This window comes from Crocuta crocuta, unplaced genomic scaffold (genome assembly GCF_008692635.1).
Source record: "Crocuta crocuta isolate KB4526 unplaced genomic scaffold, BGI_CrCroc_1.0 scaffold323, whole genome shotgun sequence".
Lineage (NCBI taxonomy): Eukaryota > Metazoa > Chordata > Mammalia > Carnivora > Hyaenidae > Crocuta > Crocuta crocuta.
In genome coordinates this window covers 1,629,426-1,656,332 of record NW_027536465.1, presented here as the reverse complement: position 1 = coordinate 1,656,332, position 26,907 = coordinate 1,629,426, and the positions used below count along the sequence as shown (strand labels likewise).

Below are 26,907 nucleotides of genomic sequence, written 5' to 3'. Positions count from 1 at the left end.
AAATATAAGGCCTTATTAAAAAATGTGGTTGTAACAGTAGGCTATAGACATTAGTAAAATAACAGTATAAGTTAATTACGGTTTTACAAGTAGAGGTGCTGAATAGAAATAGGATGAAAAGGAATATGGTTAAAAATATATAAATATACGAAGAAAAAGTTTCATTTCAAAGATAAAGAGGGAAATTAAACCAATTTTTTAATGTAATGAAATATCAGTAAAAAAACAAATGTTAAAATAATTTTTAAATTACGTTATCTGAATGCTGAGGAAAATACAATGAACTATGAAATACAATAAATATAGTCACTTATTTCTACTGAAAATATAAAATGGCTTAAGAAATTTGAAAATACAGTTGCGATAAGTGACTGAACATAATGGGCTGAATCCACGCACTTGTCTTTACTCCTTCCTAGAGCCTGCCTAAAATGACAATAAGAGATTTTTTTAGCCAATAAAATAACTAAGATATGGATACCAGGAGAAATGACCACAGAAGTTGGAAGCTGGAAAGCAGATCTATAAGGAGTAACCAACTTAGATTCAAGAAATCAGGACGCTATGGGTCCAGGGTAGGGGGCACAGAAAAGCCCAGAAGAAGCAAGTTGATTTCCATTGCATAGCTCTCAAAAAGGATCAGGAATTATAGGCACCAAGCACCTGCACGGTGGTTGGGACTTAAAACTGCAGATTTGATTGAAAATCTTTTTTCTTTCTTTCATAGTTTATTGTCAGGTTGGATTCCATATAACACCCAGTGCTCATCCCAACAAGTGCCCTTTTAAGAGTAACTAGACTCCTAGACCAACCCATCCCATCCTCTTGCATGTACGAAACTGCACCTTCCGCCATCATTCCTCCCTCCCTCTAGTAGAATATTAGAGATTACTTCTCTGGAATACTGAACCAAAAAGCACAGGCTCAGGGCCATCACATATATCTATGGGGGAATGATAAAAATAGAGAGATGAAGATAATATGTACATGGTAAAAAGGGAGATTCTTTCTCCGCTGCACACCTACTCCATTCATTTATTCAACTTGCAGAATACTCCTAGCTAGGTTATATCTCCCGGGAAGGAAACTGGAGAATTCCTGTGGAGAGAAAAACCTGCCCATGATTATAGCAGAGTGTATCAGAGCATTTGAGAAGTGCTCCCCAAATTGCCTAGCAGGAAGCCCCACCGAGGACAGTCTCTGGCCATAAACATAGAGCCTCAAATCTTGCTTTTTAGTGCCTTTCTCTGCAATGTGGAAGGGCAGCCTAAAAGAAACAAACAAAAAGTAATGCTTCAGATGGTAAAAAGACAATGAAAGGAGTGTAACACTATGTAGAAAATAAAACTCCAAAATTAGCACACTCATATTAATGTAGTTTCATGTGTTTTAAAGAAGATATTGCATCCTTATACAGCCATATAAGGTGTGAGAATGGGGTGGAACCAAAAAAATTTTCCATTACAAATCTATTAAAACTACTTGACTTTAAAAACTGTATATATATACTTAGTGTTTCTTTACATTGAGGGTTAAATTACAAAAGTCATGATTTATTTATTTACTGACTTATTGCTATTTAGCATTCATAATCATTCATTTTCTGAGGAGTATCCTTTTTTTTGTAGGTTATTGTCAAGTTGGTTTCCATATAACACCCAGTGCTCATCCCAAGTGCTCTCTTCCATGCCCATCACCCCCTTTCCCATCTGAGGAGTATCTTTAATGTACAGTAGGAATACATGTAATAACATACATTATATACACATATAATAGTATACTAATATATGTTTATTGGTATACTAATTATGTATAATTAAGTATATGAATTATATATTTATATGTAGTTTAAGCCAATCAGAAAATAATCAATAGCCATTGCAAATAGCTTGGGGTAGAAGTGAGAGATAAAACCTGATCAAAGCTATCTTTGATGCTTTAAAAGATGCAGAGAGATGCTTGTTAGGGCTTTTGGGAGAGAAAACATTTTTATCTTTCATGGAAGCTGCTAGAAGAGACACTGTCTTCTATTGAATGATACGAAGCAAGACTGGGAGATCTAGAACTTATACAATTTTTCTTTGTAAGGGAAATTATCCATAGGATGAAACAATTACTACATAAGAAGAGAAGAAACTGGCCATTTGTAATATTGTTTGAGCCACTGGATCATCAGGTTTTCTCTGACTACTTCAGTTTTATGAGCTAATAGATTCACTTTATTGTTAGGCCCAGTTTCAGTTCTTTTTCTCTGTTGCTAAAAAGTGAAAGATTCCCTGGGCACCTGAGTGGCTTAGTCAGTTAAGTGTCCAACTCTTGATTTCAGCTCAGGTCAAGATCTAAGGGCTCGTAGATTTGAGCCCTATGTCAGGCTCCATCAGCATGGAGCCTGTTTGGGATTCTCTCTCTCTCTCTCTCTCTCTCCCTCTCCCTCTGCCCCTCCCTCTCTCTCTCTCTCTTTCTAAAAAGAAATTTAAAAAAAGAAAGATCTTGATTCTGAAATAATTTTATAATGTATACCAAGATGACAAAAATGTGACTCCTTTTTTAGCATGAATGGTCTTCATTTATAGATAATTACCTATCCTTGCGCAAGAAATTACTATAAAACTTTGAGACTTCAAACATAAGTAGATATTTATTAGACAGTTTCCGTGGATCAGGAATTCAGGGGCAACTTGGCTATGTGTTCTGGCTCAGGGCTTCTCATGAGGTTGTACCCCAGTAAATAGAGGGTCAGGGCTGTAGGCCTCTGAAAGTAGATTAAGGCTGGAGGACCCACTTCCCAAATAGGCTGGCAGGTTTGTGCTGGCTGACAGCAGGAAGCTAATCTATTCTTGGTTATATGAGTTAGCTCTGTTAAATATAGGAGTGGTCTACACAAACCCATGAACAACAGAAGACTAAGGTCATTGGGGACCATCTCAAAGGCTGTCCATTACACTAAGATGCTAGAAATGCTTCAGAGTCAACATGTTAAAAAACATTCATTGAAAGTTTAGAACCTTTAGAAACTTAGCTTACCACTTGGGACTCATGTGAAGTGAATTGTGAAAGAGAGATGGGAGAAAGAAATGGAAGAAAGAAGATGGACACTTAAAATCAAGGCAGGGATTTTTCTTTCTTCTTGAGGTAGGCCTGCATTCGTATAATATTCCCTCTAAGAATAGCTTTTGTTGCACCCCAAAGATTTTAGACCACTGTGTTTTCATTTGTCCCCATGTATCTTTTGATTTCCTCTCTGATTTCTGGCTGGACCATTCATTATACTGTACACTGGAAACTAATATAACACTTTGTGTTAATTATTCTTAAAAAATAGAATTGAGGTTGGGGAGATTCGCACAGGCTATAAAGAAGTCAAAGTCATAAATTTCTAGGTAAAGGCAAGCCTGGAACATGTTCCATGGTAGCTTCGCAAACACCATGCAAGACCTCAGAAATAATGGCTATTGTGGTGTGCCTAATAAGTGGACCAGGGGGCAGAAAACCACCAGACTGGGGGTACCATGGACACTCAGAGTCCAACCAAGAGAATTTAAAGAGAATTTTTTAAAGACATTTTTTCCTCATACAAGAATGTATGGACTAATTTCATACATATTTATATTTACGTTATTATTTATACAGTACTTTACATTTCACATAGTTACATGACACAGATTTGACTTGTTTTCCTGTTAACCATATGAAGATGGCAGATGAGAAATTATATTGCAGATATTGCAGCTAGAACGTTTGGGTGCACAAAGGTCTGCCACATTCTTTCCAGTGTAGCAACAGTTTATTAGACTCTCAGAAAGTGTGATTTGTGGAACATTTTTGTTCTTACCAGAAACCTGGCTTCCATTGCTTGGCCATGATGCCCACATTCTATACTTTTTGGTGTTCTATCTTTAAAAAGATTAAGCTATTACAGTTCCTGTTGGGGGGATATATAACTACTAACCTATCAGTGAGAGTTAAATAATTAACTCATTGCCCACCCACCCCTTTCTTCTTGGAGGTAAGAATAGCTGAAGTAGATCAAATTAAGGATGAGACCTTGTCTAGAACATTTCTGCATCCCTAGTAACTGGCAGGGCAGATGAGTTTCATTTCTAAAAATCCAGAAACACGGGAAGCTGGGGGGCTCAGTTGGTTAAGTGTCCAACTTCGTTTCAGGTTATGGTCCCACAGTTTGTGAGATCGAGCTCCATGTTGGGCCCTGTGCTGACAGCTCAGAGCCTGGAGCTTGCTTCAGATTCTGTGTCTCCCTTTCTTTCTCTGCCCCACCCCACCGTGACTCAAATAAACATTGAAAAAAAATTTTTTTAACCTAGAAACAAACAAGCAAAATGTTTGTGGGAATGATCTTAAGTAGGTATTTTTAGATTAATAATGCAGCATAACATGTTGGAAAGAACTCCAAATCAGGACATACAAATTGCACCTACTGTTAACTGAAGTTATGCTTGTACTGCAACCCCTGGTAAGTGCTTTATATGCATTATCTAATTTGATTCTGTCTATGAAGACATACTCTATGAAGTACCCACTACTATCAGTCCCATTTTATGATCATCCCGAGGCTTGGAGAGGCTAATTTGTTCAAGGTCACACAGTCATCAAGTGAAAGGGTTGGAATTCAACCCAGATTGGTTGATACCCATGTTCCAGGTTGTAACCATGCTAAGTCATGGCTGTCATGAGTTAGTTTTATTGTTTTCCTTATTATCTCAGTTTCCTCATTATGCATAGGAAATAATGGCATGTGTGCCCCACAGGGCTGCTGTGATGATTGAGTCTGGTCAGGTATTTGAGAAAATGTATGTATATGTATATCTAAAATGTAAGTGCTTTGTACAGAAGGAATTGTTCATGTATCTAATTTATTTTAATTGAGGTATTTTACCAGTTAGCCGTGTCATCTGGGGCAAATCTTTTAGCTCCCTGGCTTCAGGTTCCTCACCTGGTAACTTCAGGTATTGGACTAGATGGTCCCTAGGTTCTTTGCAACTCAAATGACTCCAAGTTCATTAAAAGAAAAGCTACAATCATGAGAGCATGATTGGACTATGGGGAGGTGGGGATGGATCCAGAAGGGACATAGAAAAGTGGGGCATGAAATTAGCAGGGACAAAAACTTCATGACAATCATGACTCCAGAGAATAGGTACCTGGGGGGTTTTCTCCCTCTAATTCTCTTCTCCTCTTACCTTTGCCCTTAATGACACATTAAAGAGGCTCTCCAGTTGTGGGCATCTCTCTTGCTCTGAGTGGACAGCCAATTTCATGGCCAAAGGCTCCCATCTTGGAGAGTGATAGGGCCCAGCTGGAAAATTCCTTTGGGAAAGAAATAAGCAGTTTTAACCTTTGGCAAGAGCTCTGTCTTCTTGGGGAATCTGAGTCAAGGTGAGAGGGCAAGATTTAGTGAGAACAGTGGATTTTCTGCTATTTTAATAGCCATGTGATTCTTCCAGTAGGACCCGTGTGGAGCAAGGTTTATGGTCCTCAGTCTCTCCCATTCATCACCTCTTCCCTCTCCCTCCCTCACTCCCACACCGTCTATGGTGGGCTCTTCCTTAGGTTCTCCTTCTCCTACCGAATGTCTTTGACCTTCCTTGAAAAGATTAATCTCTACTCTTAAATATCAGGGATTATTCTGGGATGAGGGATGAATGTTGAGTTCCATTTCTGCAATTTCTTAAGGATGTGATCTTGAGCTCTGTTACCTTCATTTGTTTCACCTGTAAAGTGTGGGATAATGAGATCATTAAAATCTGATGAGACAAGATTTATGAAACCTTACAAATTTTAGAAGTCAATAATTCAGCACTGAATTAAAAATATCAATCTACTTGCTTTCAGGGAAATTTCCCAAGATCGCACATTCTTGTCTAGGCTTTCCAACTTTATCTGTCTCAAGGATCCTTTTAATTTTTTTAAGGAGTCTGTTGTTATAATAATATCAATGAATTTGATTTCCTTGTTATATAAGTATAATTTCTGAGCAGCAAAAGGCAAGCAGTTCACCAAATAATAATATGATAAAGGACTCAAGTAGAATTACATTGACCTTTTGAAATGTTTCAGATGCCTCTCTGTGGTCTTCTTTGGAGACCCTGGGGGTCGGGAGGCACTAGTGTAGGTAACATAGTTATCAGAGATGCTTCACCCCCAAGCATAGGTAATTGTTGAAGTGTTTTTGTTTTTGTTTTGAGAGAGTGTGCACGTGCAAGAGCTTGGGAGGAGCAGCTAGATAGAAAGATGATATAGATATAGATATAGATATAGATATAGATACAGATATAGATATAGATATAGATAGATATAGATAGATNAAAGGACTCAAGTAGAATTACATTGACCTTTTGAAATGTTTCAGATGCCTCTCTGTGGTCTTCTTTGGAGACCCTGGGGGTCGGGAGGCACTAGTGTAGGTAACATAGTTATCAGAGATGCTTCACCCCCAAGCATAGGTAATTGTTGAAGTGTTTTTGTTTTTGTTTTGAGAGAGTGTGCATGTGCAAGAGCTTGGGAGGAGCAGCTAGATAGATGATATAGATATAGATATAGATAGATATAGATATAGATAGATATAGATGTAGATATAACTAGAGAGAATCCCAAGCAGGCTCCACATTCCACATTCATCATGGAGCCTGATGCAGGGCTCGATCTCACAAACCATGAGATCATGACCTGAGCCAATATTAAGAGTTGGACACTTAACCAACTGAGCCACTCATGCACCATGGTTATTGTTGGTCTTACTATCTCTTTTAATTTTTTTAAATTAAAATTTTTCAATGTTTATTTTTGAGAGAAAGAGAGACAGTGTGAGTGAGTGAGTGAGGGGCAGAGAGAGAGGCAGACAGAATCTGAAGCAGGCTCCAGGCTCTGAGCTGTCAGCAGAGAGCCCAGTGAGGCTCCTGGACCCACACACTTTGAGATCATTACCTGAGGTGAAGTCAGGCACTTAACCGTCTGAGCCACCCAGGCGCCCTGACCTTTTTTTTTTTTTTAACTTATATTTTTCTTCTTCATTAAGCAACATCTTGGTTTTCTTTACCTGACTTTGCATCCTGAACAGCCTTAGAGAGAGGCCATGTCCTTAGTAGATCATATTGGAAAACGTGANTTAACTTATATTTTTCTTCTTCATTAAGCAACATCTTGGTTTTCTTTACCTGACTTTGCATCCTGAACAGCCTTACAGAGAGGCCATGTCCTTAGTAGATCACATTGGAAAACGTGTTGATTAGCTATAACCCCATCTCCAACCAGTATTTACATCAGTCACCTTTACTTCTCCAAACTCTCTGGGATATTCTGAACACATGCAAAAAATTAATTGAAGAGAGTGAATATATTCAAAATTCCTCCGCCCCCCCTTTCTCTATCTTACCAAATTTTAGCAAGATAAGTTTTCAGGATCAAATTTATCATGAATTAGTAAACAATCCAGAGTTCTTTATCTTTATTGGGAGAATGATGAGTAACATAAGATACTTTCAGCTCTGGCTGCTTTTTGTTACCAGAATGGAATAATAAAGTGTTACTGCAAATGATTGATCAGGAGCTTGACGTAATTTTCACAGAACTGATCAATTATGTTGGTGTATTGGTGGATGCTGTGCACAGGAGTTCATATTTGCAAAATATATTCATTGACTCTAACTCATCATGGATAAAATAATGGAGAACTTATATTGGCAACACTTTATTTTGATTAAACAGAAAGATTTCCAAGTTCCTAAAACCATAATTGACATAGAATAAGATAGTTTTACATCCAAAAGTGGGTGAAAGAACCATTTGTTCAGCATGTATTTATTCAGGTATGCAAACATTAGTATACAAGATGCTTATCACGAAACAGTGAAACATCACCCCTGGACCATGTACTGTACATAGTATCGTCAGCTCAGGAGTACTTCACAGAGAGGAATGATAGTGAGGAGGGTAATTGCTAACATTTATTGAGCCCCTACTGTTTGAACCCATTTATGTCATTTGGTCCTTGCAGCAATCCTATTGACCCTGGTAGTACTATTAGCCCCCCATTTATAGATGAGGCAACTGAGTAGGAAGGGCTAAGATGGCGCGGAGCAGCATGGAAGTTTTTTTGTGTGTCTCTTGTTCCTGAAGTGCAGCCAGATCAACACTAAGCATCTTGCACACCTACAAAACTGATTTGAGGATTAACCCAACAATCTGTACAACCTGAGCCACAGAACTCTGCAGGTACACAGCATGGGGCGGTGAACTGGGGGAGAGAGAAGCCATGGAGGGCAGGAGCTGTTTTTGCTCACGGAGACAGGATGGAGATGGGGGTAGGGGGAGTATGGAAAAAGCACCCCCCAGTTCTCCCCCCGCACCAAGCAGCTGGAGAAGAAAAGGAAAAAGGAAAAGTGGAAAGAGCCACAAGGGTCTTAACAAAAAAGAGAGAAAGGAGAAAGGAGAGGGTTTAATTCCCGTTAAGACTCTATAAAGAGGGGGAGCACAGAGTCTGAAACTCCATATGAATAAGGATGTATATGTCTTAATAATTTGTTTCTTATAGGAGTTGTTGAAAATTTATCAAATACAGAGATGTTTAAAAAAGGAATCAAAATCATACCAGTCATTACTTTTGTTATTTGTAATTGGCTCACAATGTTGAGTGAGAGACACAGAGATAGAGATATTATATGAAGCAAAAATTTTTTCCTCCAGAAAGGTAGAATCATTTTGTACCCTCATCAGTCGTAATGTGAATGTCTCATCCTTTGATTTATGCCTTTTATATTAAAGGCATTACTACATTGTCTTTTTTATGTTTGTGACTATTTTACCTTCATAAGTGTATTTCAAAAGTATTTTACATAGTGGATTTTTCTGACATAACCAAGTTTTAAATTGTTGTATCATATTTTCTCTTCTATTTCCTGTTTTAGTGCTATATTTCAGAAATTTTTCTGCATACTTAGATTATATAAATTTATATCAAAAGTTTATCCTTTATCAATTTAAAATACTAAATTTATCATATATTAAATTCTTACCAATATTTACATTTTTCAAAGATTTCTGTATATTCTGGTACATGTCTATTTTGTCAGAATAGTGAGTTATCAGTGTTTATAATACTTTTTAACATCTGAAAGTTCACATATTTAATTATTACTCTTTTTTCAAAAATTTCATAGCTTGTCTTATTGATTTATTCTTTCATCTCAAGGAAGGACAGTTTGTTTACAGAGCACAGGCCATAGCTGCAGTCTATTATGAATCAATTAGTAAGCTCTAACACTATGACCATATCAATAAAATATTATGAAGTATAGGTATGCAGTACTTGGCAATTGAAACTACTTACTTTTTCTCTGCATCAAGGCCCTACATAGCTTGATGGTGGTTGTCAATGGACCCAGTGTAATTAAACTCAAGCAAATTAAATAGAAAATTGCTTATGTGGTTTGTGTCTTCATGGCTGCAGGTGGTTTGATTTGCTTCTACCTGAGATCTGAAACTGCCTCTGCCTAGAGACAAGGATTCCTGACAGTCTACAAGACTAGTGATGTCTCAGGAAATACCTCAAATTGACCCATACAAGTCTAGCACCATTGGCAGTCCTATCAATGGGTACAGCTGTCACTCATGGTTCTCTGTAAGGAATCCAGGATAATAACAGCCAACACCTATTCAACGGTTACTTTGTACAGCATTGTGTATTGAGCATTTCCATGAAGTTTTTGTAACCCACCTAGGAATCTTATAGTCCAGGGGCTCTTAATGTTCTTACTTTATTGTGAGTAAATCAGTCTTAGTCTGTAAGCAACGGGGACAAGTTCATAAAGTGAGAAGGTATCAGACAAAACTCCAAAGTCTGAACCTTTAACCACAGTACCATACTGTTCTCAATAGTAAAACACACGAAAATTGAAAAATTGTTGGGGTCAGTAGTGAGCTATACTAGTCTCTCTTTGGTATTCTTAGTATGAGGGCTTCCCCAAAGAGACTTGTTCCATAACTTTATTGGACACTTACGCTATGCCTCAAGAAAATATTGTCAAAGTCGAGTTACAATATAGTTTTCTGGGCCAGTTAGAAGATGATATATTAAATACATTCATATAAAATTTGTAAAATTATTATAAACAGGGAAAATAACTATTCTTGAGGATAAAGGAAGAAATTTAAAAAATTTATCTAGTTGGTTATCTGAGACTGAAGGGCTATTTCATTTTTAATCAAGAGTGATGCCCTTATGCTCTTATAAAACTGCAATTATATAATGAATTTTCAAAGGATTAAAAAAACTTTCAACGAATGATCTCTGTAGTAATCACAGCATTTCTGTCATTGTAAGTTTCAAGTCAAATTTGAAAATATCTGTTTAATTTGCATGAGACTTCAGCAATGCATTCTCTTCTCTCTTTTCTGATTTTAGAGGCACCAAGCCAATGATTGGGGGAGGAAATATTACAGAGGTCACTTATTTCATCCTTTTGGGATTCTCTGATTTTCCTAGAATCCTGGCAGTGCTCTTTGTTGTATTCCTGCTGATCTACATTATGACTCTGACCTGGAACTTGGACCTCATCATCTTAATAAGGATGGACTCTCACCTCCACACACCCATGTACTTCTTCCTCAGTAATCTGTCCTTCTTGGATATCTGCTATGTGACCTCCACAGCCCCCAAGATGCTCTCCAACTTTTTCCAAGAGCAGCAAACTATCACCTTTGTGGGTTGTGCTTTTCAATACTTTGTCTTTTCAACCATGGGAGTGAGTGAGTCTTGTCTCATGACAGCCATGGCTTATGACCGATATGCCGCCATTTGTAATCCTCTTGTCTATTCATCAGTCATGTCACCCACCCTCTGTATTCAGATGGTGCTGGGGTCCTATCTGGCCGGACTCTCTGCTTCTGTATCCCAATTGTGTGCCATACTTCAGCTTCACTTCTGTGGGCCTAACGTCATCAACCACTTCTTCTGTGACATGCCCCAGTTGTTAGTCCTGTCCTGCACTGACACCTTCTTTGTACAGCTGTTGCTTGCTATCTTAACAGTAATCTTTGGGATAATAAATGCTCTCATTATCATGGTATCCTATTGCTATATTGTCATTTCCATCATGAAGATCACTTCAGCTAAAGGCAGGTCCAAGGCTTTCAACACCTGTGCTTCTCATCTCACAGCAGTTTCCCTCTACTATACCTCGAGTGTCTTTGTCTATTTGAGTTCCAGCTCTGGAGGTTCCTCCAGCTTTGACAGATTTGCATCAGTCTTTTACACTATGGTTATCCCCATGTTGAATCCTTTGATTTACAGTTTGAGGAACAAGGAAATCAAAGATGCCTTGAAGAGGTTACAGAAGAAAAGATGGGACTGCTGAGGTCCTGTCCAGATTTGTCCTATCAGAAAACTTAAAATAATATGCACATGAATGGCCTATAACACAATTCATACTGTCTTTATATAAATTACGCTTACTTTGACACAGATAATATGCCAAATGGACTGACAGTGACGTGGTTCCATGCAAACACAATGCCTTTAAGTCCTTAGGAGGTTCATACTTTCACTCTACAGGGGAATGGCATTATCATTTATAAATAATCTGCAAGTATTTGTAGAATGTTAAGTTTCCATGAGAGACTCTTGAATGTTGAGAACAAACTGAGGACTGATGGGTATGGGGGAGAGGGGGAGGGGGGTGATGGGCATGGAGGAGGGCACTTGTGGGGATGAGCACTGGGTGTTATATGGAAACCAACTTGACAATAAACTGTTTTTAAAAAATGTTAAAGTTTAGAAGCTTGTAACTTCCTTTTGCTTTGGAGATTGAGCCCTGCTCAGTCTCTGACCTCTGATCATAAAGGAGTGATACCTGACAGAGGCGCCAGGGATGTGGAGACCTTGTGTCTCAAATATGTTGATGCAGCATAATCCAGACATGATGGTGATTGATATTTGTTCTGTATTTTTGACCATAATGGGAAAAAAAGCGAGAGAGGATGTGTGTTTGAACACAGATAACGCTTTATAGTTAGCCAGATTGTGTCTCCTGGGAAGAGAGTCTGAGATAGCTAATGTTTGTCTAAGGCCTCTTTCAGAGCTAATCATCCAATAAGTTTGGTCACATCCCAGCCTCTACCAGCTATAATCTTATGAAGGAAAAGATGATTTGAATCATAAAGGGATTGGAATGAAGGGTGTGGTCCCTTTCTTACCATTTACTTAGGAGTCTGATGGTTCAGTTTCTTGCTTCTAGTTTCAGTGGGGATTCTGATGGAAGATGATGTTCAAAATCCATCTCATAGCCAATAGCAATTTTTGATATTGTTGGACTCAAACCTATTTCTCCCTTTAATGTGGAAAATTTACCCTTGTCTGACATAGTCAGGGTTTCACACTATCAAATTATTTCTGATATTTCAAGCATCTATTTATGTTTGGTGTGAATAGACTTGTGTGAAAATTCATTATAAGAATAGAGTTACCAAATATTAAATATTGCAGACTAGGACAAATATGGAAAGCCTATATTTATTCTTTTTTATTGTCTGTGTTGAACACTTTATGTCCTAGAGATTTATGGTGTTGTATGGGGTGATATAACATGTGGAGTAGATGGTTAGAGTTACTCTAATGCCAGTATTTTCTAGGAAGCCTCAAGAACCAGAGAGGAAATAGTGGGATAGGCAGGTTTGTAACTTTGTCCAGTTTTCTCAGTGTAAAGTAGATCATAAAGCTTTAGGTCCTTGTGACCTGTTTGAAAAGGGAACAAGATGTGGAACAACACTGACTGCTGATTTGCCAGGTTGCTCAGACTTGAACCAACTGATATAAAAGAGATGTCATTACAATTACATATTTTCCTTGGAGATCCATTGGGTTCTTAATGCTGTTTGGAGAGGTCTGAATTGTGATGAGTCACATAATTGTTCTCTTTAATTGAAGATAATAAATGAAGAGGTATTTGAAGCCTTTGCCAAGTTTTTCATGAGTTTACAGATGGACAGGATTGAGAGAAGGGGAATCATTGACTCTCTGAGAGAAAATGTGATGGCTTATCCCATACCAAGGAAGTAGTGCAGTGTGCTCCCTCTCCCCTACCATGCAAGTATAGGTATGTTCACTGAAGCATTGTTCTTTAAAAATGTGTAAGAGTGTATGAGAAGTCTTCCTAAGGATCCATGAGGTCTTCAGTAGGAGGAGCATCTCATAATCATTATGCTATACATTAGATTTCCATATTTATTTGTCTCTTTGTTGCAAGGTTCAAAAAACCCTTTCAAAAAACCTCTCTCCAATTCCTTTGGCCCCGGGGCCCTGGTAAGCACCATTGTATGCTCCTTTCTGTGGGCTTGGCTGTTTGATTCTGCGTATTAGTTATATAATACAGTATTTGTCTTTTCTCTGTCTGGTTCATCTTACTTGGCAGAATGCCCTCAGGATCCATCAATGTTGTTGAATGGCAGGATTTCCTTCAGTGTTCTAGTGGAGTATTATTCCACTGTACTGTGTGTCAACACTGTGTTTTCTTTATTATTCTTTATCATTCTCATATCTTAGCCATTGTGAATAATGCTGCATTAAACAGAAGAGTACAGATTATCCTTTTTGGTATCCTGTTTTTATATCTGTTGGGTATATACCCAAAATTATGGTTGCTAGATCATATGGTAGTTCTCTAATTTTTTGAGGAATATTCATACTGTTTTTAATAGTGTCTAAACCAAGTTACCTTTCCACCAATAGTGTACAAGTGTGTTCCCTTTTTTGCAAATCCCCACCACAACTTGTTTACTAAAAAATTTTCAAAATGTTTATTTATTTTTGAGAGAGAGAGAGACAGAACATGAGTGGGGCAGAGGCAGGGCGAGAGGGAGACACAGAATCCGAAGTAGGCCCCAGGCTCTGAGCTGTCAGCATAGAGCTCAACCCAGGGCTCTAACCCACAAGCTGTGAGATCATGACCTGAGCTGAAGTCAGATGCTTAACCGACTGAGCCACCCAGGTGCCCCTCACCACAACCTGTTAACTCTTGTCTTGACGATAGCTATTCTAACAGGTGTGAGTTGATATCATTGTGCTTTTGATTTGTGTTTCCCTGATGATTAATGATGTTGAATATCTTTTCATGTACCTGTTGGTTATTTGGATGTCTTCTAGGAAAAATATTTATTCAGTTCCTCTACCATTTTTAATCAGAATATTTTATTTTTGAGTTGTATGAGTTCTTTATATATATTGGATATTAACTCTTATCTGCTACATGGCTTCTGAATGCTTTTCAATATAACCCCATTCTGTAGGTTGTCTTTTTTTTGTTTATAGGTTATCTTTTGATTTCATTGTTTTTGTTTTTGCTGTGCAGAGGCTTTTAAATTTGATATAGCTCCACTTGTTGAGTTTTGCTTTTGTTTCTTAGCTTTTGGTATGAGATCCAAAACAACATTTTCAAGGACAATGTCAAGGAACTTGTTCTCTATCTTTTCTCCTAGGAAATTTATGTTTTCAGGTCTTATGTTTCTATCTTTAATCCATTTAGGGCTAACTTTTGTGAGTGGTAAAAGATAGAGGTCCAATTTCATTATTATGCATATGGTGATCTACTTTTTCCAAAACCATTTGTTAAAGAGACTATTCTTTCCCCACCAAGTATTCTTGGCTCCCTTGTTAAATAGTAGTTGACCTATAGGTGGGAGTTTATATCTGGATTCTATTTTATTCTATTGGCCTATGTGTCTATTTTTCTGCCAGACCCATACTGTTTTGTTTAGTATTGCTTTGTAGTATGGTTTGGAATCAGGAGTGTGATGCCTCCACTTTTGTTCATTTTCAAGATTGCTTTGGCTTGAATATTTTCAAGTATCATGCAAATTTTAAGATTTTTTCTATTTTGGTGAAAACTGTCATTGGAATTTTGATAGAGATTTTCGTCAGTATGTAGATGGCTTTGGGTTATTTGTACATTTTTTTTTAAATAGTTACTGTCAGGTTGGTTTCCATATAACACCCAGTGCTCATCTCCATAAGTGCCTTCCTCCATGCCCATCACCACCATTCCCTTCCCCCCCGCCCCCGCCCCATCTGCCCTCAGTTTGTTCTCAGCATTCAAGAGTCTCTCATGGTTTGCCTCCTTCCATCTTCCCCACTAGTTTTCCCCTTCTTTTCCTCCATGGTCCTCCATTAAGTTCCTCCTAATCCTCCTATACGTGCAAACATATGGTAATTGTCCTTCTCTGCCTGACTTATTTCACTCAGCATAACACCCTCAAGGTCCATCCATGTTGCTACACGTGGCCAGATTTCATTCTTTCTCATTGCCATGTAGTATTCCATTGTATAGATAAACCATATCTTCTTGATCCATTCGTCCATTGATGGACACTTTAGGTTCTTTCCATGTTTTGGCTATTGTTGAGAGTGCTGCAATGCATATTGGGATACATGTTCCCCTATGCATCAGCACTCCTTGATAAATCATTACTCCCTTGGTTAAATTCCTAGCAGTGCTATTGCTGGGTCCTAGGGGAGTTCTATTGTTAATTTTTTGAGGAACCTCCACACTGTTTTCCAGAGGGGCTGAACCAGTTTACATTCCTACCAACAGTGCAGAAGGGTGTCCATTTTCCCACATCCTTGCCAGCATCTAGAGTCCTCTGATTTGCTCATTTTAGCCACTCTGACTGGCGTGAGGTGATATCTCAGTGTGGTTTTGATTTGTATTTCCCTGATGATGGGAGATGCTGAGCATCCTTTCATGTGTTTGTTGGCCATCTGGATGTCCTCTTTGGCGAAGTGTCTGTTCATGTCTTCTGCCCATTTGTTCACTGGATTACTTCTTTTTTGGGTGTGGAGTTTGGTGAGTTCCTTATGGATTTTGGATACTAGCCTTTGATATGTCATTTGCAACTGTCTTTTCCCATTCTTTCAGTTACCTATTAGTTTTATTGATTGTTTCCTTTGCCGTCCAGAAGCTTTTAATCCTGATGAGGTCCCAAAAGTTCATTTTTCCTCTTGATTCCCTTGCCTTTGGGGATGTGTTGAGTAAGAAATTGCTGCGTTTGAGGTCAAGGAGGTTGTTTCCTGCTTTCTCCTCTAGGGTTTTGATGGTTTTCTGTCTCACATTCAGGTCCTTTATCCATTTTGAGTTTATTTTTGTATATGGTGTGAGAAAATGACCCAGTTTCATTCTTCTGCATGTTGCTGTCCCGTTCTCCCAGCACCATATGTTAAAGAGGCTGCCTTTTTTCCATTGTATACTCTTTCTTGCTTTGTCAAAGTTTAGTTGGCCATACATTTTTGGGTCCAATCCTGAGTTCTCTATTCTAGTCCATTGGTCTATGTGTCTGGTTTTGTGCCAGTAGCATACTGTCTTGATGATTACAGCTTTGTAGTAGAGGCTAAAGTCTGGGATTGTGATCCCCACCCCCACCCCCACCCACGTTTTGGTTTTCTTCAATATTACTTTGGCTATTCGGGGTCTTGGTGGTTCCATACAAATTTTAGGATAGTTTGTTCTAGTTTTGAGAAGAAGGCTGGTGCAATTTTGATTGGGATTGAGTTGAATGTGTAGATTGCTTTGAGTAGTAAAGACATTTTAATATTTATTCTGAAGAAACACTTTTTTTTGTAATATAATTTATTGTGAAATTGGCCAACATACAGTGTGTACAGTGTGCTCTGATTTTGGGGGTAGATTCCTGTGATTCATTGCTTACATACAACACCCAATGCTCATCCCAAATACCCTCCTCAAAGCCCATCATCCATTTTCCCCTCTCCAAACATCCCATTAAACCTGTTTATTCTCTGTATTTAAAATAATGTGGAGGTTTCTCAAAAATTTAACAATAGAACTCCCCTATGACCCAGCAATAGCACTGCTAGGAATTTAACCAAGGGATATAGGAATGCTGATGCATAGGAGCACATGTACCCCAGTGTTCATAGCAGCACTCTCAACAATAGCCAAAACATGGAAAGAACCTAAGTGTCCATCAACGGACGAATGGATCAAGAAGATGTGGTTTATCTATACAATGGAATACTACATGGCAATGAGAAAGAATGAAATCTGGCCACGTGTAGCAACATGGATGGACCTTGAGGGTGTTATGCTGAGTGAAATAAGTCAGGCAGAGAAGGACAAATACCATACGTTTGCACGTATAGGAGGATTAGGAGGAACTTAACAGAGGACCGTGGGGGAGAAGAAGGGGGGAAATAATGGGGGAGGGGGAGAGAAGCAAACCATGAGAGACTCTTGATTGCTGAGAACAAACTGAGGTCTGATGGGTGTTGGGGGGGGTGGGGGGAGATGGGCATGAAAGAGGGCACTTGTGGGGATGAGCACTGGGTGTTATATGGAAACCAATTTTACAATAAAGTATTTGTAAAAAAAAAAAAAAGAATCTCTTGGGGCCCCTGGGTGGCTAAGTCAGTTAAGCCTCCGACTTCAGCTCAGGTCATGATCTCGTGGCTTCAAGCTCCGTGGTTCAAGCTCTGCGTCGGGCTCTGTGCTGACAGCCGGCTCAGAGCCTGGAGCCTGCTTCAGATTCTGTGTCTCCCTCTCTCTCTCTGACCCTCCCCTTGCTCACACTGTCTCTCTCTCTCTCAGAAATAAATAAAACATTTTAAAAAATTAAAAAAAAGTCTCATATGCGTTGCCATCCTCCCTCTCTGTTTGTACCTTTTTTCCCCTTCCTCCTTGGTCTTCTGTTAAGTTTTTCCAGTTACACATATGAGAGAAAACATATGATATCTGTCTTTCTCTGACTTATCTCACTTAGCATAATACCTTCCAGTTCCATCCACATTGCTGCAAATGGCATGGTTTCATTCTTTCTCATTGCCAAGTAGTATTCCATTGAATATATAAACCATGTCTTCTTTATCCATTCATCAATTGATGGACATTTAGGCTCTTTCCATAATTTGGCTATTGTTGAAAGTGCTGCTGTAAATATTGGGGTAGATGTGCCGCTATGAATCAGCACTCCTGTATCCTTTGGATACATTCTTAGTGCTATTGTTGGATCATAGGGTAGTTCTATTTTAATTTTCTGAGGAATTCCACACTGTTTTCCAGAACATCTACACCAGTTTGCATTCCCACCAACAGTGCAAGAGAGTTTCTGTTTCTCCACATCCTCGCCAGCATCTGTTGTTTCCTGAGTTGTTAATTTTAGCCACTCTGACCAGAGTGAGGTGGTATCTCAGTGTGGTTTTGATTTGTATTTCCTTGATGATGAGTGACGTTCAGCATCTTTTCATGTGTGTTTTGGCCATCTGGATGTCTTTATTGGGAAAGTGACTATTCATGTCTTCTGCCTATTTCTTCACTGGATTATTTGTTTTCCAGGTGTTGAGTTTGGTAAGTTCTTTGTAGATTTTGGATACTAACCTTTTATCCAATATGTCATTTGCAAATATCTTTTCCCATTCTGTGGGTTGCCTTTCAGTTTTGTTGATTGTTTCCTTTGCTGTGCAGAAGTTTATATCTTGATGAGGCCCTAGTAGTTCATTTTTGCTTTCAATTTCCTTGCCTTTGGAGATGCGTTGAGGAAGAAGTTCCTGTGGCTGGGGTCAAAGAGGTTATTGCCTGCTTTCTCCTCTAGGGTTTTGATGGTTTCCTGTCTCACATTCAGGTCCTTTATCCATTTTGAATTTATTTTTGTGTATGGTGTAAGAAAGTGGTCTAGTTTCATTCTTCTGAATGTTGCTGTCCAGTTTTCCCAGCACCATATGCTAAAGAGACTGTCTTTTTTCCATTGGATACTCTTTTTTGCTTTGTCAAAGATTAGTTGGCCATACATTTGTGGATCCAATTCTGGGTTCTCTATTCTAGTCCATTGGTCTCTGTGTCTCTTTTTGTGCCAATAGCATACTGTCTTGACGATTGATTACAGCTTTGTAGTAGAGGCTAAAGTCTGGGATTGTGATGCCTCCTGCTTCATTTTTCTTTTCTAACATTACTTTCTCTCTTTGGGGTCTTTTCTGGTTCTGTACAAATTTTAGGATTGTTTGTTCTAGCTTTGAGAAGAATGATATTTACCCAAAGAAGATAAAAATACTAATTCAAAAAGATATATGCACATCTTTGTTTACTGCAGCACTATTTACAACAGGCAACATTTAGGAACAACTTAAGTGTCTATCAATGGATGAATGGATAGAACAGATGTGATTGGTGTGTGTGTGGTGTGTGTGTGTGTGTGTGTGTGTAAAAAGAAATATACTCAGCCATAAAGAAGAATGAAAATTAGCCATTTGTGACCAATATGGACAGACCTTGAAGGATTACTTTTTTAAAATTCAAGTTAGTTAACATACAGTGTAGTCTTGGCTTCAGGACTAGAACCCAGTGATTCATCTCTTATATAAGCCACCCAGTGCTCATCCCAACAAGTGCCCTCCTTAATGTCCATCACCTATGTAGTCCATCCCCCCGCCCACCTCCCCTCCAGCAGCCCTGTTTGTTCTGTGTATTTAAGAGTCTCTTATGCTTTTCCTCCCTCTCTGTTTTTATGTTATTTTTCCTTCCTTTCCCCTATGTTTATCTGTTGAGTTTCTCAAATTCCACATATGAGTGAAATCACATGATATCTTTCTACAATCGACTTAGCATTTCACTTAGCATAATACACTCTAGTTTCATCCACATTGTAGCAGATGCAAGATTTCATTATTTTTCATTGCTGAGTAGTATTCAATTGAATATATATACTACTTCTTTTTCCATTCATCAGTTGATGGACATTTGGGCTCTTTTTGTACTTTGGCTATTGTTGATAATGCTGCTATAAACATTGGGGTTATGTTCCCCTTTGATTCAGTATTTTTGTATCCTTTGGATAGATTCCTAGTAGTGCAATTGCTGTGTCAGAGGGTAGGTTTATGTTTAATTTTTTGAAGAGCCTCCATACTGTTTTCCTGAGCATCTCTCACCACTTTGCATTCCTACCAATGGTGTAAAAGGGTTCCCCTTTTTCTGCATCCTTTCCAACATCTGTCATCTGTTTTTTCCCGAGTTGTTAGTTTTAGCCATGCTGACAAGTGTGAAGTGGTCTCTCACTGTGGTTCTGATTTGTATTTCTGTGATGATGAGTAATGTTGAACATCTTTTCCTGTGTCTGTTAGCTATCTGGGTGTCTTCTTTGGAAAAGTGTCAATTCATATTTTATTCCCATTTGTCCACTGTATTATTCATTTTTTGGGTGCTGAGATTGGTAAATTCTTTATAGATTTTGGATATTAACCCTTTAATGTAATTGTAATGTAATGTAATATTTACAATGCAATTTGTAAATATCTTCTCCCTTTTGGTTAGTTGCATTTTAGTTTTGTTGATTGTTTCCTTTGCTGCCCAGAAGCTTTTTTATCTTGATGAGGCCCGAGTAGTTCATTTTTGCTTTTATTTTAACCTTGAAGGTATTAAGGTATTTGAAAGAAGTTAGATGGAGAAAGACAGTCATCATATGATTTTACTTATTTGGAATATACAGATACAAGATAAATAAACATAACAATACAAAAACAAGAGGAAGGAGGCTGGGGAGTGGGTAAAATTGTGAAGGGGGTCAACTGTATGGTGATGACTAGTAACTAGACTTTTGGTGGGATCACTTCTTAGTGTGTAGAGATGTTGATTATAATATATACATGAAACTCTTATAATGTCATCAATTTCTTTGAATAGACAGGCCTGGAGCATGCTGCTTAGTATCTTCCCAGAGACTGTTGGGTGCAGGAATGAGTCCCTAATCTGAGCCCCCTAGGGATTCTAGGACCTTGAATTGATCAGGAGCATAAGAGCCACCAGACTTGGGAATTCCATGAACACTCAGAGTCCAAATAAGAGGGCTTCAAAAAAGTTTAAAAAGATTGTTTTCCATACAAGAGTTTATGGACTAATTTCACACATATTTGCATCCATATTTATATAATACTTCACATTTAACATAATTACATCACATAGATTTGATTTGTTTTTCTGCAACCATATAAAGATGGCAGGTGAAAAATTATATAACAGATATTACAGATAGAATCTCTGGACACATAGAGGTCTGCCTCATTCTTCCCAGTATAGCAGTAATTAATCTTGAATCTCACAAAGTGTGATTTGTGGAACATATGTGGTTCTTACTGACCAGAAACATGGCTTCCATTGCTTGGCCATGGTGCCCACAGCCTATAGTTTTGGTGTTCCTATCTTTAAAACTATCGTAAAAACCTGTTCCGTTTAAAGGATAAAGTTATTTCAGTTCTTATCAGGGGGAATATATAACTACTAACCTATCAGCAAGAGTTAAGTAATTAACTTGTTGCCCACCCACCCCTTTCTCCTTGGAGGTAAGAGTAACTGAAGTAGATCAAACCAAGGACAGAACCTTGTCTAGAACATCTCTGCATCTCTAGTAACTGGCAAAGTAGATGAGTTTCACTTCTAAAAACCTAGAAACAAAAGCAAAAATGTTTGTGGGAATTATATTAAGTATATATTTTTAGTGAAGGGTTAGTAATGCAGTATAACATGTTGGAAAGAACTCCAAATCAGAACATATAAATTGTACCTACTGTTAACTGAAGTTATGCTTGTACTGCACCCCCTGGTAAGTGCTTTATATATATTATCTAATTTAATTCTCTCTATAAAGACATAGCCTATGAAGTAGCTACTACTATCAGCACCATTTTGTGATAATCCTGAGGCTTGGGGAGGTTAATTTGTTCAAGGTCACACAGTCATCAAGTGGAACGGTTGGAATTCAACCCAGTGCTCCAAGTTGTAACCTTGGTAAGTCATGGCTCAGTTTTATTGTTTTCCTTATTGTCTCAGTTTTCTCATTATAGATAGGAAATAGTGGCATGTCTGTCTCCCAGGGCTGCTGTGATGGATGAATCTGGTCAGATATTTGAGAAATTTAAGTATGTAAATATCTAAAGTGTAAGTGCTTTGTAGGGAGGGAAATGTTTATGTATCTAATTTATTTTAATAAGGTATTTTACCAGTTAGCTGTATCATCTGGGGCAAATCTTTTAGCTCCTTGGCTTCAGATTCCTCACCTGGTAACTTCAGGTATTGAACTAGATGGTCCCTAGATTCTTTGCAACTCAAATGACTCCAAGTTCATTAAAAGAAAAGCTACAATCATGAGAACGTGATCAGACTATGGGGAAGTGGAGAATGGATCCAGAAGGGACATGGCAAAGTGGGGCATGAAATTAGCAGGGACAAAAACTTCATGACAACCACGACTCCAGAGAATAGGTACCTGGGGGGTTTTCTCCCTCTAATTGTCTTCTCTTACCTTTGCCCTTAATAACACATTTAAGAGGATCTCTAGTTGTGGGCATCTCTCTTGCTCTGAGTGGACAGCCAATTTCATGGCCAAAGGTTCCCATCTTGGAGAGTGATAGGACCCAGCTGGAAAATTCCTTTGGAAAAGAAATAAGCAGTTTTAACCTTTGGCCAGAGCTCTGTCTTCTTGGGGAATCTGAGTCAAGGTGAGAGGGCAAGATTTAGTGAGAACAGTGGATTGTGTGCTATCTAATAGCCTTGTAACTTTTCCAGGAGGACCTGTGTGGAGCAAGGTTTATGGTCCTCAGTCTCTCCCATTCGTCACCTCTTCCCTCTCCCTCCCTCACTCCCACACCATCTATGGTGGGCTCTTTCTTGGGTTCTCCTTCTCCTACAGAATGTCTCTGACCTTCCCTGAAAAAATTAATCTCTACTCTTAAATATCAGGGATTATTCTGGGGTGAGGGATGAATGTTGAGTTCTAGTTCTGCAATTTCTTAAGGATGTGATCTTGAGCTCTGTTACCTTTTTTTTTCACCTGTAAAGTAGGGGATAATGAGGTCATTTAAAATCTAATGAGACAATATTTATAAAACTTAACACATTTTAGAAGTCAGTAATTCGGCATTGAATTAAAAATATCAATCTAATTGCTTTCAGGGAAATTTCCTAAGATCTCATATTTTGTCTATGTTTTCCAACTGTTTCCATCTCAAGGACCCTTTTAATATTTTATGGAGTCTGTTGTTATAATAATGCTGCTGAATTTGATTTCATGTTAATATGTATGTTTGATTCATAATTTCTAAGCAGCAAAAGGCAAGCAATTCACCAAATAATGATTTGACAAAGCACTCAAGTACAATTCCATTGACCTTTTGAAATTCTTCAGATACCTCTCCATGGTCATCTTTGGAGACCCTGGGGGTCTGGAGGCACTAGTGTGGGTAACACAGATATCAGAGATGCTTTACTCCCAAGCATAGGTAATTGTTGGTTTTTTTTTTTTTCTTTTTTAGAGAGAGAAAGACTGTGTGTATCCGTGTGGGATGGCTTGGGAGGGGCAGAGAGAGAGAGAGAGAGAGAGGGAGAGCAGATCCCAAGCAAGCTCCATATTCTTCATGGAGCCAGTTGCAGGACTGGCTCTCACAAACCCTGAGATCATCACCAGAGCTGTAATCAAGATTCGGATGCTTAACCAACTTAGTCACCCTGAACCTTAGTTGTTGTTGGTCTTACTGTCTTTTTTAACCTCTGTTTGTTTGTTTAACTTACATTGTTTTTCATTCAGCAACAACTTCTCTCTCTTTACCTTATTTTGTACCCTGAACAGACTTACAGAGAGGCCATGTCCTTAGTAGATCATATTGGAAAACGTGTTGATTAGCTATAACCCCATCTCCAACCAATATTTACATCCATCACCTTTTCTTCTCCAAACTGTCTGGGATATTCTGAATACATGCAAAAATTAATTGAAGAGTGTGAATGTATTCAGAATTTTTTCCCTCTTCCTCTATCTTACCAAATTTTAGCAAGATAAGTTTTCAGGATCAATTATATCATGAATTAGTAAACAATCCAGAGTTCTTCATATTTATTGGAATAATGATGAATAACATAAATACTTTCAGCTCTGGCTGCTTTATTTACCAGAATGTAATAAGAAAGTAAAGAGTGCTACTGCAAGTGATTGATCAGGAGCTTGACTTAATTTTCAATGATTGATTGATTATGTTGGTGTATTGGTGGATGGTTTGCATGAGAATTTATATTTTCAAAATGTTCTCATTGTATCTAACTCATCTTAGGTAAAATAATGAAGAAATTATATTGGCAACACTTTAAGAATAAACAGAAAGATATTTACGTTCCTAAAATCGTAATTGAAATGAAATAAGACAGTTTTAGTTTTGCATCCAAAAGTGGGTGAAAGAACCATTTGTTCAGCATGTATTTATTCAGTTATGCAAACATTAGTATGCCAGATGCTTATCACTAAATAGTGAAACATCTCCACTGGACCATGCACTGTACATAGTATCATCAGCTCAAGAGTGCTTCGTGGTGGTAGAACACGAAAAGTGGCCTCAGGAGGTTACAGCTGGCTGGGAGATAACAGAACAGTGTGAGACAGAAATAACTGTAGTCATTGATTGACAATATTCTTGAATCTAGGCTCAGAGACCATCGAAGTTAGAAAATAATTGTGTGTAGAGCTCATTGACCTTTCTGTATTTTTGCCTTACTGAGGATGATAATTGCTAACATTTATTGAGTCCTTACTGTTTAAGCCCTTTGTGTCATTCAGTCCTTGAAGCAATCCTGTGAGGTAGTATTATTAACCCTGTTTATAGATGAGGCAACTGAGACAGAGAGGTTAATAACTTGGTAAGGGTGATATGGCCAATAGGTAAAATTCAGGCAATTCTGAAAGTCTGGTTTCTCTGTTATTTTCACTCTCTCCATCATTTTCCATTCCCTTCTCCCTTTCTTTCTCAATCAGTGTGTATGATTAAGGATGTGTATATCTTCACTTGTTTTCTTATTAATACAGGAGTTGTTGAAATTTTATCAAATACAGAGACATTTAAAGAAGGCAGTTAAAATCATACCAGTCATTACTTTTGGCATTTGGGTCACGTGTGTGTTTGTGTTTGTGTGAGAGAGACAGAGACAGAGTGACAGAGAGTCAGAGGAAAATAAAGCAAAAAAATTTTCCTCCAGAAAGGTACAATCATTTGTACCCTCATTAGTAGTAAATGTGAATGCCCCATCCTTTGTGTTATTCCTTTTATATTAAAGGCATTATTATATTGTCTTTATTATATTTTTTGACTATTTGTCCCTCATCAATTGTATTTCAAAAGTATTTAACTAAGTGGATTTTTCTGACATAACTAAGTTTTAAATTGTTGTATCATATTTTTCTCTTCTAGTTCCTGTTTTGTTGCTATATTTCAGAAGTATTTTCTCCGTACTTAGATTATATAAGTGTTTATCAAAAGTTTATGCTTTATCAATGTAAAATACTGTTTATTATATATTAAACTCTTACCAATATTTAAAATTTTCTAAAATTTCTATATATTCTTCTGGCACATGTCTATTTTGTAAGAATAGTGAGTTATCAGTGTTTATAATACTTTTTAATATCTGAAAGTTCACATCTTTTAAATTATTAATCTTTTTTCAAAAATTTCTTAACTTGTCTCATTGATTTACTCATCTCTAGGAAGGACAGATTGTTTAGGGAGCACAGACCATAGCTGCAACCTATTATGAATCTGTTGGTAAGCTCTAACATGATGACTATTATCAATAAAACATGAATTATAGCTATGCAGTACCTGGCAATTGAAACTACTTACTTTTTCTCTGTATTAGGGCACTACATAGCTTGATGATGGTTGTCAATGGGACCCAGTGTCAATGGAGTCAAACAAACTAAATAGAAGATTGTTTATGTGGTTTGTGTCTTCATGGCTACAGGTGGTTTGATTTGCTTCTATCTGAGATCTGAGTCTGCCTCTGCCTGGTGACAAGGATTCCTGACAGTCTACAAGGCCAGTGAGGTCTCAGGAAATACCTCAAATTAACCCACACAACTCTAGCACTGTTGACAGTCCTATCCATGGGTACAGCTGACACTCATGGCTCTCTGTAAGCAATCCAGGGTAATAACAGCCAGCACCTGTTGAACAATTACTGTGTATAGATGTCTGCTGAGCATCCTCCTGGGTTTTCTTATAACCCACCTAGTAACCATATAGTCCTGGGCTCTTAATGTTCTCATTTTATTGTCAGTAAATCAGTCTTAGTGTGTTTAAGCTACTGAGATGAATTCATAAAGTGACAGGGTCTCAGACAAAACTCCATAATCTGAACCTTTAACCACAGTACCATGCTGTTTCTCAAGTAGTAAAATAGCCTAAAATTGAAAAATTGTTGGGGTTAGTAATGAGCTATACTAGCCTCCATTTGGTACACTTGGGACTTGTTCCCCAAGAGACTTGTTCCATAACTTTATTGGGCACTTAGGCTAATCCTCAAGAAAATATTATCAGAGTAGTTATGATATAGTTTTCCAGGCCAGGAAGATGATATATCAAATACATTTACATAAAAGTTTGTGAAATTATTACAAATGGGTTAACTAACTTTTCTTAAGGATAAAAGAAGAAAATTTAAAAATTATCTACATGGCCATCTGGAACTGAAGGGCTATTTCAGCTTTAATCTGGGATGATGCCACTTATGATCTTAAACAGCAGCAGTTATATAATGAATTACCAAAGGCTTTTAAAAACTTTCAATGAATTGCTTTCTGTAAGAATCAGCATTTTTGTGGGGTTTTTTTTCAGTCATATTTGAACATACCTCTTTAATTTGCATGAGGCTTCATGAAATAATTGAGAAACTGAAACACTACAGTTAGTTTTTGAGAATTTGAAATGAAAAGTTGGGGTCTTCTCATTAGGACAGTGAGGCATCACTTTGTTCCCAGTACTCAAAGGAGGAAAGAATGAAACATATGAAAAATATAATGCTGTCATTTCACCTGAGTCAGCAGTACATTCTTTGTTACTTCTCTGATTTTAGAAGCACCAAGCCA

At 37.9% G+C, this 26,907-nt stretch overlaps 1 protein-coding gene across 1 annotated transcript; it reads left to right on the top strand.

Annotated features, from left to right (window-relative positions):
* The first annotated feature begins 10,430 nt into the window (after positions 1-10,430).
* LOC144218875 (olfactory receptor 5AN1-like) lies at positions 10,431-11,369 on the top strand. Its single transcript, XM_077748857.1, has one exon. It carries the CDS (start codon positions 10,431-10,433, stop codon positions 11,367-11,369), a length of 939 nt encoding a protein of 312 aa, XP_077604983.1.
* Positions 11,370-26,907: the final 15,538 nt, after the last annotated feature.